General features: G+C 46.1%; 1 protein-coding gene across 1 annotated transcript in view; it reads left to right on the top strand.

Annotated features, from left to right (window-relative positions):
* The first annotated feature begins 4,222 nt into the window (after positions 1–4,222).
* Positions 4,223–19,674, top strand: part of man1a1 (mannosidase, alpha, class 1A, member 1) — a 100,672-nt gene continuing 85,220 nt past the window's right edge. Inside the window, exon 1 of the mRNA XM_063002436.1 lies at positions 4,223–4,880. Coding sequence (XP_062858506.1) covers positions 4,386–4,880 — 495 coding nt within the window. The 5' untranslated portion in view covers positions 4,223–4,385. The remainder of the gene's footprint in view (positions 4,881–19,674) is intronic.

Raw genomic sequence — 19,674 nt, 5'->3', positions numbered from 1 at the left:
TCTCCTTCAATCTAAATCTGTTTTCCAAATCCATCCATCAAGGACAAGGTTATAAACGTTTATGTTTGTAAAGTGCTGATTAAACACTAGAAGCGCTGTGACCTACCGCTGTGACTACTTACTCCGAATGACGTGTTGGTTTTGTGTATCTTCAGCCTTCATGGTCAGAGGACTGCCGGGTTTCTGGACAAGGACACTCACACTCGGCACATAGAAACACTCAAAAAAATCAACCAAGCACTTTGTAACTTAAGCAGGGGGGTCTAAGTACCACAAGTTCAGTCATAGAAAAACGAGTGGTGCAGAAATTAGAACGCTGCAGCTGAAAATTAGGATCTTCTGCTGTTTTACCCCGAGGTGGTTCTGGATTCTGTGAAGTTGCTTTAAGACAATGTTCATTGTAAAAAGCGCTATATAAATAAATTTGACTTGACAACGCATGTCCTTCATAAGTAATGTGTCCACACGTTGAGTTTTAGGACAGTTTTCATCTGCCTGTCTGCAGTCCGACTTGATGCCTGGACAGACATGTATTCGTCCTTGTTTGGAAGAGAACTGGACGCTCATAATGATCATAATTCATTTTCCTGTCGTTGGATTACGAACACGTTTAAAGAATTGTCTCGTATTTGATCGGTTTAAAGCTCCACTTTCTGTGAGGACGTCCACCACTTTATTGTGGAACGTTCGGCCCTGAAACGCTGGTTAATTACTAGGTTTTAATAACCGTCACGCTGTCGACACAACCAAAACCTGCGTCCAGCTCTGAGTGTCGCTCAGCACCGACTCATTTAGAAGATTCAGGAAAGATGAATTTCAGGATTTTTGTACTAAAGTATCACAAGTCGAGTCTAAATGTGCTGAGAAGAACCTTCATTACTGTGCTGATTTTATACTGAGTTTAGTTTCATCACAATTACATCAATTAAGCTTTTAATTTTGTGTGCTGTAGGGACAATCCTAACTAATCCAGGGACAGTGTTTCCAAAACATCCCGGCTTGTTTTGGAAACACTCTTCTATGCGAAGAAAGAATTTCATTGTACTGTACACCTGTATATGTACAGTGTATCACAAAAGTGAGTACACCCCTCACATTTCTGCAGATATTTAAGTATATCTTTTCATGGGACAACACTGACAAAATGACACTTTGACACAATGAAAAGTAGTCTGTGTGCAGCTTATATAACAGTGTAAATTTATTCTTCCCTCAAAATAACTCAATATACAGCCATTAATGTCTAAACCACCGGCAACAAAAGTGAGTACACCCCTAAGAGACTACACCCCTAAATGTCCAAATTGAGCACTGCTTGTCATTTTCCCTCCAAAATGTCATGTGATTTGTTAGTGTTACTAGGTCTCAGGTGTGCATAGGGAGCAGGTGTGTTCAATTTAGTAGTACAGCTCTCACACTCTCTCATACTGGTCACTGAAAGTTCCAACATGGCACCTCATGGCAAAGAACTCTCTGAGGATCTTAAAAGACGAATTGTTGCGCTACATGAAGATGGCCAAGGCTACAAGAAGATTGCCAACACCCTGAAACTGAGCTGCAGCACAGTGGCCAAGATCATCCAGCGTTTTAAAAGAGCAGGGTCCACTCAGAACAGACCTCGCGTTGGTCGTCCAAAGAAGCTGAGTGCACGTGCTCAGCGTCACATCCAACTGCTGTCTTTGAAAGATAGGCGCAGGAGTGCTGTCAGCATTGCTGCAGAGATTGAAAAGGTGGGGGGTCAGCCTGTCAGTGCTCAGACCATACGCCGCACACTACATCAAATTGGTCTGCATGGCCGTCACCCCAGAAGGAAGCCTCTTCTGAAGTCTCTACACAAGAAAGCCCGCAAACAGTTTGCTGAAGACATGTCAACAAAGGACATGGATTACTGGAACCATGTCCAATGGTCTGATGAGACCAAGATTAATTTGTTTGGTTCAGATGGTCTCAAGCATGTGTGGCGGCAATCAGGTGAGGAGTACAAAGATAAGTGTGTCATGCCTACAGTCAAGCATGGTGGTGGGAATGCCATGGTCTGGGGCTGCATGAGTGCAGCAGGTGTTGGGGAGTTACATTTCATTGAGGGACACATGAACTCCAATAAGTACTGTGAAATACTGAAGCAGAGCATGATCCCCTCCCTCCGGAAAATGGGTCGCAGGGCAGTGTTCCAGCATGATAATGACCCCAAACACACCTCTAAGACGACCACTGCTTTATTGAAGAGGCTGAGGGTAAAGGTGATGGACTGGCCAAGCATGTCTCCAGACCTAAACCCAATAGAACATCTTTGGGGCATCCTCAAGCGGAAGGTGGAGGAGTGCAAAGTCTCGAATATCCGCCAGCTCCGTGATGTCGTCATGGAGGAGTGGAAAAGCATTCCAGTGGCAACCTGTGAAGCTCTGGTAAACTCCATGCACAGGAGAGTTAAGGCAGTTCTGGGAAATAATGGTGGCCACACAAAATATTGACACTTCAGGAACTTTCACTAAGGGGTGTACTCACTTTTGTTGCCGGTGGTTTAGACATTAATGGCTGTATATTGAGTTATTTTGAGGGAAGAATAAATTTACACTGTTATATAAGCTGCACACAGACTACTTTTCATTGTGTCAAAGTGTCATTTTGTCAGTGTTGTCCCATGAAAAGATATACTTAAAAATCTGCAGAAATGTGAGGGGTGTACTCACTTTTGTGATACACTGTATATATCACAAATAAAGGATATCTTCTTCTTCTAACCAATGTCATGCCCTTCTTTTTGATTTCTGATGTTCCTCCTTTTTCGTGTCAGATGTTCTCCTTTTTGGGGTCTGATGTTCATCATTTTTGGGGTCTGATGTTCCTCCTTTTTCGTGTCTGATGTTCTCCTTTGTGGGGTCTGATGTTCCTCATTTTTGGGGTCTGGTGTTTCTCCTTTTTCGTGTCTGATGTTCTCCTATTTGGGGTCTGATGTTCCTCCTTTATGGGGTCTGATGCTTTCTTTTTTAGGGTCTGCTGTTCCTCCTGTTTGGGGTCTGATGTTCCTTCTTTTTTGGATCTAATGTCCTCCTTTCAGGGGTTATGAAAGTGGCCACCCTAGGCACAGTGATGCTGGAACAACAAAAAGGCCTTCCTTAAACTGTTTGCACCAAGCTACCAAGCATGTAATTGACTGGGCGGCACGGTGGCTCGGTGGGTAGCACAGTCGCCTCACTGCAAGAAGGTTCTGGGTTCGATCCACAGGTGGGGGCGGTCCGGGTCCTTTCTGTGTGGAGTTTGCATGTTCTCCCCGTGTCTGTGTGGGTTTCCTCCGAGCGCTCCGGTTTCCTCCTACAGTCCAAATACATGCAGTACTGTGTTTGATATTAAAACTTGTGAACTGATGAATCCTGTGCAATGAAGAGTCTACTGTTTCTATCATGAATGTAACCGAAGTGTGTAAAACATGATGTTAAAATAGTAATAAATAAATAAATAACTAAGTTTTAATACGCCAGAACCAAAAACAGCGTCCAGCTCCGAGTGTCGCTCAGCACCCGACTCATCTGGAGGATTCAGGAAAGATGAATTTCAGGATTTTTGTACTAAAGTCGTGCAAGTTAACGTGCTGATTTTCACAGGTAAATCAATTAAGGTTTTAATTTTGTGTGCTGTAGATACTATCCTGACTAATCCTGACTATCCACTGTCATGCCCAGCTTTTTGGGGGTCTGATGTCCTTTGTTTTGGGGTTATAAAAGCAGTCACCCTAGGCACGGTAATGCTGGGACAACAAAAAATGGGCCTTCCTTAAACTGTTGGCACCAATCATGTAATTGACTTGATATGATCGATTATATTCGGCTGTTAGCAACAGGCTAAAATACTGAAAATGCCAAAGAATGTTCTGAAGAGAAAAGTCGTGTTTTTGGACATGAAGCGTGTTTTAATGGTTCACTAATATTAAAATTAAAATTAGTGCAGTGTTGCAGGAATGATTTAAGACTGTTATCACATATAAGTGTGTAAATATAAAGTTTATAATAGTTTTAAACAGACGGAGCTACTCGTCCTCGGCTGTGTGTTGACGTTCTGTTGCTCACATAGCGGTTTCAGCTCCTCAGGCAGGAAACCACGCCCACCTCAGCCCTGCAACAGAAACGATTGGCTGGTACGAGGTGTCAATCACTGGTCTTGGCCCCGCCCCCGGGCTGTGTAAGACGCTGCGCTGAGCAGTGAGCGGAGTGTGAGCGGAGGATTCAGTATGAGCACTGTGAGGAGCTGCAACTTTCCTGACCTTCAGCTACTTCTCTAGCCCAGTGCTCTCCATCTGACCTCTTCATGCTGGACTACATGGTTTCAGGAGGACCACACATCCAGGATTTATCCCACATTTGAGGAGTCTTGAGTCGGTGGAGGGGAAAATGCCCGTTCCGAGTTCTCTGCCGTTCACCGTTCCATCGAGTAGGAAGTCCGTGAGCGCGACCTCATTCAGACTCACCGAGAAATTCATCCTACTGTTGATCTTCAGCGCCTTCATCACCTTCTGCTTCGGAGCGATCTTCTTCCTCCCGGACTCCTCCAAGCTCCTGAGCGGGGTCCTGTTCCGCTCCGCGCCGGCGCCCGAGCCCGACAGTCGGACAGGCACCGACGCCGAGGAGGATGTTAAGATTCTGGCCAAGATCCGTCGGGACCACGAACAGGCTCTGCTCGAAGCCAAGGACAGGCTGCAGAAACGGCCTGAGGACATCAAGCAGGACATCATGAGCGAGAAGGATCAAGTTCTCAGGGATGGACCGGGCAGGAAAGCCTCTAGTGATCAAGGACTGCCCGACATCCAGTACCTACGACCGCCCGGAGCGACCGGTCGTGAGCCCGCCGACCCCGACGCTCTGGAGAAACGGGCGAAGATTAAAGAGGTATGCGCTTCATTTTACTCTGACCTAAAGTGTTCAATCAACAGCTCAGTCCTGTATTGTGGAGAGTATGTTGGAGTGTGTCTGTGGGAATTTGTAACCATTCGGTCGAGCATTTGCGAGGTCGGGGAATGATGTTGGATGATGTTTATCATAAGTCGGGTGCAGGGTGGCTTCTACTGCATGTGTGCAGGGCCACATTCATGCTGAAACAGGATGGGGACTTCCCCAAACTCTTGCTAGGAACTTACTAGAAAGCGTATAGTGATTGATTTTATACTCATCATAGCAAAACACATAAATCAATAAGTAGGGCGTCTTTTCAGGGTGTCCACATACTTTTGATTATAGATTGTCCAGTTATACATTCATTGTCTGTTGTACCATTGCTTTGTCCTGGTCAGGGTCTCAGTGGGTTGCAGGTACACACACACACACACACACACACACACACTCAAAGAAACCGGAGCACCCAGAAGAAACCCATGCAGATACATGGACAAAACATGGGCAAAACTCTGGGTACTCGAACTCAGGTCCTTCTTGTCATACAGCACAGTCCAGGATGGCACCCTGGACATGCCACTGATCCACCTCAGGGCATCGTACCCTCTCATTCAGTCCAGCACTTGCTCACCTATACGATTGCAACATGTCTGAAAGGTCTGAGGATACCGGACTACCTGTAGGAAACCCACTGGAGGCGTGGATTGAACCCAGGTCTGGAGGTTGCTAATACCACTGTGTTTTGTCAAGTGCCCTGCCAGGACGGTGGCACTGCCAGTAACTGGCAACCGCGGGCTAATGTACCAGGTCAGCCACCTGAGCACCACACTTAAAGCTGAAATATTTGAAGTATGTCTGTGTATGGGAATTTGTGCCCGTTCAATCAAATGAGTTGGTCAGGAAAGCCTCGGTCGGTGTTCCGGTTCATCCCAGAGCCGTTGAGTGGGGCTGAGGTCGAGGTTTAGAACGTTTATTTTGAGTTTTTCATGTTCTGTCTGCTCGACTTCATTTCATTTATTAATAAACATCCATTCCTGCATTTCAGACCTGCAACACGTTCCAAAAAAAGTTGGGACGGTAAAGCATTTACCACTTTGTGACGTCGGTGTTCTTACGACAGTTAGGAGACGTTTCAGCCCCGAGCGATGACGTGTTTCCGTTTTTTTGTCCCGTTCTTAAGGTGTGAAACGGTTCATTTTAAATTCAGGGTTGAATATGAATGCGCTGGTGTCTCCGCTCCTACAGTGGAGGTTGGGTAACGATGGCGTCTGCTGGGAGGCGGGTCAGTAAAGCCGGATTACGTGTGTTAGCTTGTTAGCATGCTTCTTATCACATTTGAACCGTGAGCAGGAACCCAGCGTGAACCTCCTGCCCTCGCTCTGATCATGTGATCAACATCAGACCCCAATCTCCCTTCGTTTGACTGAACCAATTTAGGTGAATGACGGCCCGGCGGCGGCGGCGGTGCGGGTGATTAGATAACGAGGCCGCGAGAGCCGGCGCTGGAGATTAGTGACCGGCGTTACGGCCACGCCCTGCATCCAGAAGAGTGTGTCCACACCTGACTGGTAACTTACAAAACCGCGTGGAGTCGGCTCTTCTTTTCAGTGAGGCTGTTTACTGTGTTAAGGAGTGTATCTGTGGGAATTTGTACCCATCCGGTTGAGCAGAGAGTCACGCACTTATCTCCACGTTCGTCCTCGGCCTACTAACCAGGGTCCTTACACAGCCTCGAAGACCACGCCCACTTTTATTTAGTCCCGTCTATTCCCACCCAGCAGACTAGTGGCCGATTCTGTCCGCTAGGGGGCGCCAAGGCGACCGGGAGCAGAGCTGAGATAACAAATTGGAGAGTCCAGTTTTCTAGCTGGTAACTCACAGCTCTAGGCTCGAGGTAGAGCCCCTGTCCGACCTTCCCTCCCTCATCAACATGACCACTTGTGTTCGTGTGGGCGTCGGCCAGAGACTCCACCTCGCAGGTTCGAACACTCTGCCACCCGAGCATGGTGAGGGTTGGCATGACTGGTTGGTCTTAATAGTTACAGTCATGTGACTTCGTATTTTGAGATCAGATCACGATCAAACTGGGCAGAGGTAGCTCAGCAGGAAAGGCACCTGATTAGTAATCAGAAGGTTGCCGGTTCAAGCCCAATCTTGCCAAGCTGCCACCGTTTAGCCCTTGAGCAAAACTATCAACCCCCAAATGCTCGCTTTGAATGAAAATAAAAATGTAAACTGTTGGAAATCGTAGTTGGCATGTCGTGGCACCAGATTCCTGCGTATCTCATGCGCCAGCGCCCATAAAAAATGCCCCCACGTGCCAAAACTTTAAAGACGGAGTTCCAAATGCCAAACCGTTTCCTTATTCTCACCCTTATCTCCTCACAGCAGGGTTTAATCTGCCTGGTTCTGACTGTTCACTGTTCTTACTGCAGTCGTAAACTCTTACTGCGAGAGCCGGCGCTGGAGATTAGTGACCGACGTTACGGCCACGCCCTGCGTCCAGAAGAGTGTGTCCACACCTGAAATGTGTCCACCAACTTACAAAACCGCGTGGAGTCGGCTCTTCTTTTCAGTGAGGCTGTTAAGGAGTGTATCTGTGGGAATTTGTACCCATCCGGTTGAGCATTTGCAAGGTTGAAACAGGATGGGGACTTCCCCAAACTCTTGCTAGGAAGTTAAAGGCGTTTATTCTATTTTTTTACTCCTCATACTGCAGGTGAGAAACACATGAAATCAATAATAAGGGCGTCTTTTCAGGGTGTCCACATACTTTTGACCATAGATTGTCCATTCATGCATTCGTTGCCTGTTTTACCACTGCTTTATCCTGGTCAGGGTCACAGTGGGCTGCTTATAAACACACACACACACACACACACAAAGTCAGTCTTTCAACTTGTGGGAAGAAACCCGCGCTAATGTTCAAACACGTGCTGATGATCAATTAATCAGTAATTAATTACCCTCTTATTTTTATATAAAACGTTATATTTTATTGTGTCCTGATACGTTAAAGCATAAAATTCAAGGAGGGTGAAGAATCAAAAATGAGCAACATACAGTGTATCACAAAAGTAAGTACACCCCTCACATTTCTGCAAATATTTCATTATATCTTTTCATGGGACAACACTATAGACATGAAACTTGGATATAACTTAGAGTAGTCAGTGTACAGCTTGTATAGCAGTGTAGATTTACTGTCTTCTGAAAATAACTCAACACACAGCCATTAATGTCTAAATAGCTGCAACATAAGTGAGTACACCCCACAGTGAACATGTCCAAATTGTGCCCAAATGTGTCATCGTCCCTCCCTGGTGTCATGTGTCAAGGTCCCAGGTGTAAATGGGGAGCAGGGCTGTTAAATTTGGTGTTTTGGGTACAATTCTCTCATACTGGCCACTGGATATTCAACATGGCACCTCATGGCAAAGAACTCTCTGAGGATGTGAGAAATAGAATTGTTGCTCTCCACAAAGATGGCCTGGGCTATAAGAAGATTGCTAACACCCTGAAACTGAGCTACAGCATGGTGGCCAAGGTCATACAGCGGTTTTCCAGGACAGGTTCCACTCGGAACAGGCTTCGCCAGGGTCGACCAAAGAAGTTGAGTCCACGTGTTCGGCGTCATATCCAGAGGTCGGCTTTAAAAAATAGACACATGAGTGCTGCCAGCATTGCTGCAGAGGTTGAAGACGTGGGAGGTCAGCCTGTCAGTGCTCAGACCATACGCCGCACACTGCATCGACTCGGTCTGCATGGTCGTCATCCCAGAAGGAAGCTGACGCACAAGAAAGCCCGCAAACAGTTTGCTGAAGACAAGCAGTCCAAGAACATGGATTACTGGAATGCCCTGTGGTCTGACGAGACCAAGATAAACTCGTTTGGCTCAGATGGTGTCCAGCATGTGTGGCGGCGCCCTGGTGAGAAGTACCGAGACAACTGTATCTTGCCTACAGTCAAGCATGGTGGTGGTAGCATCATGGTCTTGGGCTGCATGAGTGTTGCCGGCACTGGGGAGCTGCGGTTCATTGAGGGAAACATGAATTCCAACATGTACTGTGACATTCTGAAACAGAGCATGATCCCCTCCCTTCGAAAACTGGGCCTCATGGCAGTTTTCCAACAGGATAACGACCCCAAACACAACCTCCAAGATGACAACTGCCTTGCTGAGGAAGCTGAAGGTAAAGGTGATGGACTAAACCCAATTGAGCACCTGTGGCGCATCCTCAAGTGGAAGGTGGAGGAGTTCAAGGTGTCTAACATCCACCAGCTCCGTGATGTCATCATGGAGGAGTGGAAGAGGATTCCAGTAGCAACCTGTGCAGCTCTGGTGAATTCCATGCCCAGGAGGGTTAAGGCAGTGCTGGATAATAATGGTGGTCACACAAAATATTGACACTTTGGGCACAATTTGGACATGTTCACTGTGGGGTGTACTCACTTATGTTGCAGCTATTTAGACATTAATGGCTGTGTGTTGAGTTATTTTCAGAAGACAGTAAATCTACACTGCTATACAAGTTGTACACTGACTACTCTAAGTTATATCCAAGTTTCATGTCTATAGTGTTGTCCCATGAAAAGATATAATAAAATATTTGCAGAAATGTGAGGGGTGTACTTACTTTTGTGATACACTGTATGTTACTATACTTTTTCTCCCAGTTTAGTCGTATCCAGTTCCTCTTCCTCTGCTGGAGACCCCGATGGTGTACGAGGAGGGTATATCCTCCTGACACGCCCTCCCTCCGACGCCGTACTTCAGTGGATTGGTGCGTGAGGTCGGTCTCGCGCACAGAGAGTCACGCACTTATCTCCACGTTCGTCCTCGGCCTACTAACCAGGGTCCTTACACAGCCTCGAAGACTACGCCCACTTTTTTTTAGTCCCGTCTATTCCCACCCAGCAGACTAGTGGCCGATTCTGTCCGCTAGGGGGCGCCAAGGCGACCGGGAGCAGAGCTGAGATAACAAATTGGAGAGTCCAGTTTTCTAGCTGGTAACTCACAGCTCTAGGCTCGAGGTAGAGCCCCTGTCCGACCTTCCCTCCCTCATCAACATGACCACTTGTGTTCGTGTGGGCGTCGGCCAGAGACTCCACCTCGCAGGTTCGAACACTCTGCCACCCGAGCATGGTGAGGGTTGGCATGACTGGTTGGTCTTAATAGTTACAGTCATGTGACTTCGTATTTTGAGATCAGATCACGATCAAACTGGGCAGAGGTAGCTCAGCAGGAAAGGCACCTGATTAGTAATCAGAAGGTTGCCGGTTCAAGCCCAATCTTGCCAAGCTGCCACCGTTTAGCCCTTGAGCAAAACTCTCAACCCCCAAATGCTCGCTTTGAATGAAAATGAAAATGTAAACTGTTGGAAATCGTAGTTGGCATGTCGTGGCACCAGATTCCTGCGTATCTCAAGCGCCAGCGCCCATAAAAAATGCCCCCACGTGTTAAAACTTTAACGACGGAGTTCCAAATGCCAAACTGTTTCCTTATTCTCACCCTTATCTCCTCACAGCAGGGTTTAATCTGCCTGGTTCTGACTGTTCACTGTTCTTACTGCAGTCGTAAACTCTTACTGCGAGAGCCGGCGCTGGAGATTAGTGACCGACGTTACGGCCACGCCCTGCGTCCAGAAGAGTGTGTCCACACCTGAAATGTGTCCACCAACTTACAAAACCGCGTGGAGTCGGCTCTTCTTTTCAGTGAGGCTGTTTACAGTGTTAAGGAGTGTATCTGTGGGAATTTGTACCCATCCGGTTGAGCATTTGCAAGGTTGAAACAGGATGGGGACTTCCCCAAACTCTTGCTAGGAAGTTAAAGGCGTTTATTCTATTTTTTTACTCCTCATACTGCAGGTGAGAAACACATGAAATCAATAATAAGGGCGTCTTTTCAGGGTGTCCACATACTTTTGACCATAGATTGTCCATTCATACATTCGTTGCCGGTTTTACCACTGCTTTATCCTGGTCAGGGTCACAGTGGGCTGCTTATAAACACACACACACACACACACACAAAGTCAGTCTTTCAACTTGTGGGAAGAAACCCGAGCACCCAGAGAAAGCAGATACATGGAGAACATACAAAACTCAGCACAGAAAGGTTTGGGACTCGAACCCAGACCCCTCTTGCTGTGCGGCAACAGCGCCCCCCACTGCTCCACTGTGTGTTTCTTATAGGCACGCAACTCATTCCAGAAATTTTGGGACGGGGCGATCAAGAGCCGTGGAAGCTGTAGCTCAGTGGTTAAGGTACTGGACTGGTAATCAGAAGGTTGCCGGTTTAAGCCCCACCATTACCAAGTTGGTCCCCTGAGCAAGGCCCTTAACCCTCAACTGCTCAAAATTGTGTTCAGTTATAATTGTAAGTCGCTTTGGATACAAGCGTAAATGTAAAACGTGTGATGTGATTCAGGTACTGACAGGCAGGGGTCGCTAATGGTCGCCACTTGAACATCTTTAAGAATTGAGAGAATTCACCATCTATAGTCCATAATATTATTGAAAGATCCAGATAAAATTTCAGTACTAGATGTGGAGAACATGCCAAACAGACCTGGACCTGAGGTGAGGCGAGGTATAAAGGCTCTGATCCTCAGGACCTCCGGCAGGCTCTGGCGCCGGGGACCAGCGGTACGAAAGTGCATCCACGCCCATCTGCTCAGCCTGAGTCCTAATGCCAGGACTAATTCGTGCCACATCGCTAATCGTATTAGCGCACGCCGTCCCCGCCTGCGCCGACGTGCCAAGGTCTCGGCGTGCGTCCTCTCTCCCCCGCGGCGGCCGCGTCTAATCCCGGTGATCAGCATTCAGACGGAGTCGCGCGGCCGCGGTGGGAGTCCAGACGGCGTTCAGGGTTTCCCCAGGAGCCGCGCGCTGACCTTCTGATGCTAATTGTTGCGCAGAAAGGAAATCGATGTCTGGAGCGCGGCGGCTCCACCAGCTCTTTTGTTTACTGTAAATCGATGAGCCGCCGCCGCCGACACGCCGAGCGTGCCGCTACGCTTCAACACGTCTGAGTTCGAGCGGCCGTAATAAAGAGGCGCAGTGCTGGTGGGATGCGAACCTGAGACACTGGAATTCCTTCACAGATACTCTGTGTGTTCAAAAGTATTTGGATGCCTGACAGTGAGCGTGTCGGACGTCTCATTTAGAAAACAAACGGTATTAAAACAGTGACCTCTGTGTGACCCTTTCAGCTGCAGTGACTCTGTGGTGTTTACCTGCTGCTCTGTGGTGTTTAACAGCGCCTCTGTGGTGTTTACCAGCGACTCTGTGGTGTTTAACAGCGACTCTGTGGTGTTTACCAGCGACTCTGTGGTGTTTACCAGCGACTCTGTGGTGTTTAACAGCGACTCTGTGGTGTTTAACAGCGACTCTGTGGTGTTTAACAGCGACTCTGTGGTGTTTACCAGCGACTCTGTGGTGTTTAACAGCGACTCTGTGGTGTTTACCAGCGACTCTGTGGTGTTTAACAGCGACTCTGTGGTGTTTACCAGCGACTCTGTGGTGTTTACCAGCCACTCTGTGGTGTTTAACAGCGACTCTGTGGTGTTTAACAGCGACTCTGTGGTGTTTACCAGCGACTCTGTGGTGTTTAACAGCGACTCTGTGGTGTTTACCAGCGACTCTGTGGTGTTTACCAGCGACTCTGTGGTGTTTACCAGCGACTCTGTGGTGTTTAACAGTGACTCTGTGGTGTTTACCAGCGACTCTGTGGTGTTTAACAGCGGCTCTGTGGTGTTCACCAGTGACTGTGGTGTTTACCTGCAACTCTGTGGTGTTTAACAGTCAAGTCAAGTCAACGTTATTTATATAGCGCTTTTTGCAATAGAGATTGTCTCAAAGCAACTTTACAAAATTTAACAGCGACTCTGTGGTGTTTAACAGCGACTCTGTGGTGTTCACCAGTGACTGTGGTTTTTACCAGTGACTCTGTGGTGTTTACCAGCGACTCTGTGGTGTTTAACAGCGACTCTGTGGTGTTTAACAGTGACTCTGTGGTGTTTAACAGCGACTCTGTGGTGTTTAACAGCGACTCTGTGGTGTTTAACAGCGACTCTGTGGTGTTTACCTGCGACTCTGTGGTGTTTAACAGCGGCTCTGTGGTGTTCACCAGTGACTGTGGTGTTTACCTGCGGCTCTGTGGTGTTTAACAGCGACTCTGTGGTGTTTAACAGTCAAGTCAACTTTATTTATATAGCGCTTTTTACAATAGACATCGTCTCAAAGCAACTTTACAAAATTTAACAGCGACTCTGTGGTGTTTAACAGCGACTCTGTGGTGTTCACCAGTGACTGTGGTTTTTACCAGTGACTCTGTGGTGTTTAACAGTGACTCTGTGGTGTTTAACAGTGACTCTGTGGTGTTTAATAGTGACTCTGTGGTTTTTACCAGTGACTCTGTGGTGTTTAACAGTGACTGTGGTTTTTACCAGTGACTCTGTGGTGTTTAACAGAGACTCTGTGGTGTTTAATAGTGACTCTGTGGTTTTTACCAGTGACTGTGTGGTGTTTAACAGTGACTCTGTGGTTTTTACCAGTGACTCTGTGGTGTTTAACAGTGACTCTGTGGTTTTTACCAGTGACTGTGTGGTGTTTAATAGTGACTCTGTGGTTTTTACCAGCGACTCTGTGGTGTTTAACAGTAACTCTGGTGTTTACTCGTGACTCTGGTGTTTACCTGTGCCTCATTTGGTGTATTTAATGTATTTTGAAGACATTTCGAGTGTTTGTTTAGTGTTTGTTTGGTGTTTGTTTAGTGTTTGTTTCTGGACCTGCACACGTTCGGCTCTTCGCTTCCCCTCGTTTATTATAAACCAGCGTTTTTGTCGCGCCGCTTCACGCATCATTTCCTGCGTCTCATCAGTTCTGCAGATTGGAGCTGAAGGGAAACTCTGTGAGGATTTTAGGTGAAAGATATCAGGACGGGCGGAGGACGGACCCACGGCGGCTCTAAATACCGGTGCCGCCGCTAATCCGGCAGAAAGAAGGAACGTCCGCGCATAGCTACTTCAGTCAGGTTTATTTTAGGAGCCTTAACGGCATGTAGGGGGCGCTAATGTTCAAACACGTGCTGATGATCAATTAATCAGTAATTAATTACCCTCTTATTTTTATATAAAACGTTATATTTTATTGTGTCCTGATACATTAAAGCACAAAATTCAAGGAGGGTGAAGAATAAAAAATGAGCAACATATGTTACTATACTTTTTCTCCCAGTTTAGTCGTATCCAGTTCCTCTTCCGCTGCCGGAGGAACTTCAGTGGATTGGTGCGTGAGGTCGGTCTCGCGCACAGAGAGTCACGCACTTATCTCCACGTTCGTCCTCGGCCTACTAACCAGGGTCCTTACACAGCCTCGAAGACCACGCCCACTTTTTTTTTGTCCCGTCTATTCCCACCCAGCAGACTAGTGGCCGATTCTGTCCACTAGGGGGCGCCAAGGCGACCGGGAGCAGAGCTGAGATACCAAATTGGAGAGTCCAGTTTTCTAGTTGGTAACTCACAGCTCTAGGCTCGAGGTAGAGCCCCTGTCCGACCTTCCCTCCCTCATCAACATGACCACTTGTGTTCGTGTGGGCGTCGGCCAGAGACTCCACCTCGCAGGTTCGAACACTCTGCCACCCGAGCATGGTGAGGGTTGGCATGACTGGTTGGTCTTAATAGTTACAGTCATGTGACTTCGTATTTTGAGATCAGATCACGATCAAACTGGGCAGAGGTAGCTCAGCAGGAAAGGCACCTGATTAGTAATCAGAAGGTTGCCGGTTCAAGCCCAATCTTGCCGAACTGCCACCGTTTAGCCCTTGAGCAAAACTCTCAACCCCCAAATGCTCGCTTTGAATGAAAATGAAAATGTAAACTGCTGGAAATCGTAGTTGGCATGTCGTGGCACCAGATTCCTGCGTATCTCAAGCGCCAGCGCCCATAAAAAATGCCCCCACGTGTTAAAACTTTAACGACGGAGTTCCAAATGCCAAACTGTTTCCTTATTCTCACTAGGGTTGGGCGATATTGCAGATTTTCAAACCGTCATACCGTCTTCAGGAAATACCGCCGTATATGGTATTACCGCGGCGGGGGGGGGATTGGGGGGGGGGGTGTCGCGGACAAACTTTACAGTGTACACACTTGAGTGTAATTACAATATTTCAATGTTTTATTATAAAAAGATTTAACAATCTGAACGTCAAACATTGCTTATCTTATCTGATCTATAATAAATACGCATAAGTATAAATGCATGTGTATCAATTACACTTTAACACAAACATTAACACATAACATTTTGGCTCTGTAATCTCTCTCTGCCCACACAAAACAGAATAATAGCAGCTAAACACTTCAATATATTTCAAAAGTTAACTGCTTACTTTATAGTTAGAGATATTTCTTAACAGTGTATGAACGTGTACGATTAGTTCTGCCTGTAATCCAGAATTAAGGTCTATACCGTAACAAAAAATATGAATGTAAATGTTCATGTTGCGATGACGGTGATGTAAAGTAATGTTAAAATAATTCAAAGTCCAAACATTTGAGTGGTTAACGAGAACGCTACTTTACATGTCACACAAGCTCAGTGCAAAACACGAGCACGGAAACGGTACAAATCCGATCTCTTCCCTACACACTCGCTCCCTACGCCCTATAGTGCACTTAACTTTCATAAAGGGCCAGACAATATATTTTATAATTCACATTACACGACAGGTGAGACGTTCTTTTTTCTTAATATAGCGCTTTTATTTAGGAAAAAATAGTTCTTACATAGGCAGGAAAATCTATGGCAGACACGCGAGTCAGAACAGCGGATTGGGCGTAACGTTATTATTACTGTTTGCTCCTTTTTCTCAACACTTGTGCTCGATTTACACTGAAGATATATTTAGTAAATAAGTACATGTCCGCGCATGCACGCGCTCGTGTTCATTTCCGGTTGAACTGATAAAAAATGTTGATTTTGAAAAATTAAAAGACGAGCCGTTTTTCAGTTTCTGCTTGTTAGCTCACAGCTAACGCTAGCCAGTGTGGCTCTTCACTCGTCTCTCTGTGTTATCACCAGTGAGCACCCCACAGCCAATCAGCGAGCTCCAACCGCCTATCTTGTCGCGGTGGCACCTGTCAGGTCGTGAGGTACGTGCCGTATCCTCCAGGCAGCGAGTGAACAGTCGGTACTTGACTTCCAAAGAATGGGCAAACATGAGAATCTGAGCGACACTGACGGAGGTCAGATCCTGGCACACGGAGGTCTGAGGATCCAGCACCGGGTTTCTGGGCGCCCAGGGCTGAGTGATGCACGTGTGGATGATTAGAACCGATATTGTGATTCTACTGGGAGAACTGGACTTAAAACTGGACTTGAGTTAATTCTGGGGTTCTGGGAGTGGTGTTGAGTTTTAAAGACGTTGAGTTTCGAGGTATTTTTCCCCATAAGGATGTTTGGGGAACCTGTTAATGCGTCCATGGTCCCGTGGAGCTGCAGATATTTTAGTCTCATGTAAAATAATGAGGTTGTTTTTGAGAAGCTGATTCTGATTCTCACCATTTCTCAGAAGCTGGAGCTGTAACACAAGTTTAAAAGTGAAACAGGGAGGAGAATCCAGATAAACACAGATACATGTGGAGCTGTAACCCTGGATCTGCACCTTATTCCACACTGATGCAGATTCAGGTCAGATTCACACACGTCGAGTTTAAGGTACACATTTCTCCACGTAGGGCGTCGAGTTACAAAGATTTCGGGTTTAGTGGACGTCGATTCATTTAAACTGATGTGATGTTTCAGGCTGTGAGGTTTATATGAGGCTTAACGAGTCAAATTATTTTTAAATCCAGTAATTATTGGATCAGTACCTGCACTGGGATTCGAACCCTACCTGATGTGATTCTGTCTTCCTTTATTTACAGCCCTGTTTATTTATCTTGCCCCTTACAGTTCAATATATAACCTGTCCAAATCCAGAACCGTACCGTACCATTGTCCATTTCCCATCACATAAGCATTTCCCTCCCAATTTAGTCATATCCAATTCCCTGACCGTACTGCTGCAGACCTCCACTCCTGACCGAGCACCGCTTCTTTTCACCTGCACCGGGTGGGTTCATACGGAGATCCGTATCACGCACGGAATTCTTTTTCTCTGTATCACAGCTTGTTCGGAGGTCCTGAGTTCGAATTCCCAGCTGGAGCGGTCCGGGTCCTTTCTGTGTGGAGTTTGCATGTTCTCTCCACACCAGTGGGGGTTTTCCCCTTGGTGTTCGGGTTTCCTCCCAGTCAGGATAACTGGAGATAATAGAAATGACCCTAAGTGTGTGTGTGTGTGTGTGTGTTGCCCTGTGATAAGCTGGCGACCTGCCCGGGGTGTTTCCTACAATTCACCCACAGTGGGTGAATTGCACCCACTGTGACCCTGACCAGGATAAATTAGTGGTAAAACAGCCAATGAATGAATGAATTCAAAGCTTTGATTTCAGTGTGCCAGCCGGTGGGTGTAACTTTACCCCGTCGTTGGCGTTCGGGCTTCCTCTTGAGAGCCTGAACTTGGCAGTGTATCAGTGAAACGAGTGTGTGTGTGTGTGTGTGTGTGTGTGTGTGTGTGGATGGTGTGCCAGCGTGGATCTGGACTTCGTGCCAGCGTGGCACATGCCGACCTCTTGAGCTGCCACCTGCTTGTGCAGACGTTAATTTATCTACAGGTGTTTCCTGAGCCTTTTTTTGGGGTGGGAACCTTCACCCCCTGGCACGGTGCCCGTACTGTACACGGTGCCCGTCTCCAGACTGGTCTCGGATCTGGACCGGTTCTGGGCTTTTCCACTGCGTGTGATTCAGCAGATTCCTTTATTAGAGTCTGGCAGTGCCAGTCTGGTCCAGTATGGTGGGCAAAACACACACTACTTGACCAAAGCACCCAGCATATCATGTGATAACAGTTTAGGGAAGGTCCTTCGCATTATTAGGTCTGTTATTGCGCCCTCTAATGTACGAATCGTGGTCCATACACACATACACATCATGTAACATCTCTGGGATGTATTAGGATGCAGACTGTGACCCAGGCCGCGCCGCTTCGTTTCGCCGTGCTGCGTTCATGATTTGTTACCGCTGATTCTTGTTGGTCGGAAATGCCTAAAAGGCGGGAAACCAACGTTGCTATGGTGATGCTAGGATTACCCGCCCCATCGGCTGCTTGCATCGCAGGTTTATCGGTTCTAGACCGGCGGAAATTGCGGTGGAAGAGCGCCGAACAGTCTTTTGATGGCATTGAGTCCTTGCAGCGACCCGTCGTGTCTGTAGGCATCCGACCGGGCTGGTTCGAGTCTCAGAGGTGGTGGGCGAGCTTAGTTGCCCGCTGTGCCACCCAGACGATTAAGCAGCATCGCTTTAAACGCTCTGGAGTTAAGACGTGGAACACGAGTGGGTTCCTGTGCTCAAAAAATAAGTCTAATTATTTTTTTAATCAGAATATTCTTAACAAGCTTATTTAATTATATAAATATCGTATCGTGACGTCTGTAGTGAAACCGTGAAGTCCAACAACGTCCAGGGAAACGGGACGAGCTGCAGAGACGGCAGGATGTTATTTGCACTTTGGACAGCAAGTTAAAGATCGTTGTGGTCTCTGCCCAGCAGAAGATGCCAGGGCGTCGAGCGGGTTATATAAATATTGCTCAATCACGCGTTCCTGATGGCAGGGCGCTCTGAGGAACCGTGTCATTTTGACCAGAACGTGTCATTTCACGTGGACGCCGATGGACCACACACAAGCCGAACGTTATCCTGCTCCCTCACTTCATTAGATCCACGCTGCTGTAGGGTAAGGTTAAAGGATGCTCCCTTAAGGGTGTAAGCTCTCGCCCCAGGAGCTCGTTCTGCCCTCTGTCAGTTTATTGATTTCCAAAAGTCCTGTGGATTACCGCACTGATGCCAAGTTTATCTCCGTCGTATTTCGAACGCTGCACTGGCGGTGATGGACTTTCAAGTGATTTCTCTCCTGGATAGAATGAGCAGGTGAACAGACCCCCCAAAAAAGTGTTTAACCCCATAAAACAGGACGTATTTTACTGTCTGGTTGCACATTTCAGCAGCAGAAAATTCTGTTGTTTTTTTCAGAATTTTGTGCAATTAAAAGAATAAAAGACACCCGAGTTTACTAAAAAGAAATGAGATTTTAAGCTAGATTCAAAGAAAGCTCATTTTATTTGGTTATTTAAACCTATGAATGATGTAACCATCATTAGCAGACAGTTGACCGCTGACCGGTCAAACCTAAAAAAGACAGATCTGAAATTCCAAGCTTGTAAGTTCCTCTGCTGCTGCTCACAGCTCAGCATGTCTGACAAATTATTATTATTATTATTATTTTAACTATTATTGTTATTTATTTTTATATCTATTTCTTCATTTTCTCCCAATTTATCATAGTCAATTTGTCCTCCGCTGCTGGTATTATTATTTATTATTATTATTGTTATTATTATTATTGTATTATTATTATTTTATTATTGTTATTATTATTTTATTATTATTTTATTGTATTATGATTGTATTATTATTGTTTTTTAATTATTATTATTATTGTATTATTATTATTGTGTTATTGTTATTATTATTTTATTATTATTTTTATTGTATTATTATTGTATTATTATTGTTTTTTAATTATTATTATTATTATTGTTTTATTATTATTATTATTATTATTGTTTTTATTAATATTGTTTTTATTATTAATATTAATTTGTTATAAATATTTTCATTGTTTTTAATA

This window comes from Trichomycterus rosablanca, chromosome 9 (genome assembly GCF_030014385.1).
Source record: "Trichomycterus rosablanca isolate fTriRos1 chromosome 9, fTriRos1.hap1, whole genome shotgun sequence".
Taxonomy (NCBI): Eukaryota; Metazoa; Chordata; class Actinopteri; order Siluriformes; family Trichomycteridae; genus Trichomycterus; species Trichomycterus rosablanca.
Note: the sequence above shows the minus strand (reverse complement) of the source record. Positions and strands in the feature narration are given on the sequence as shown.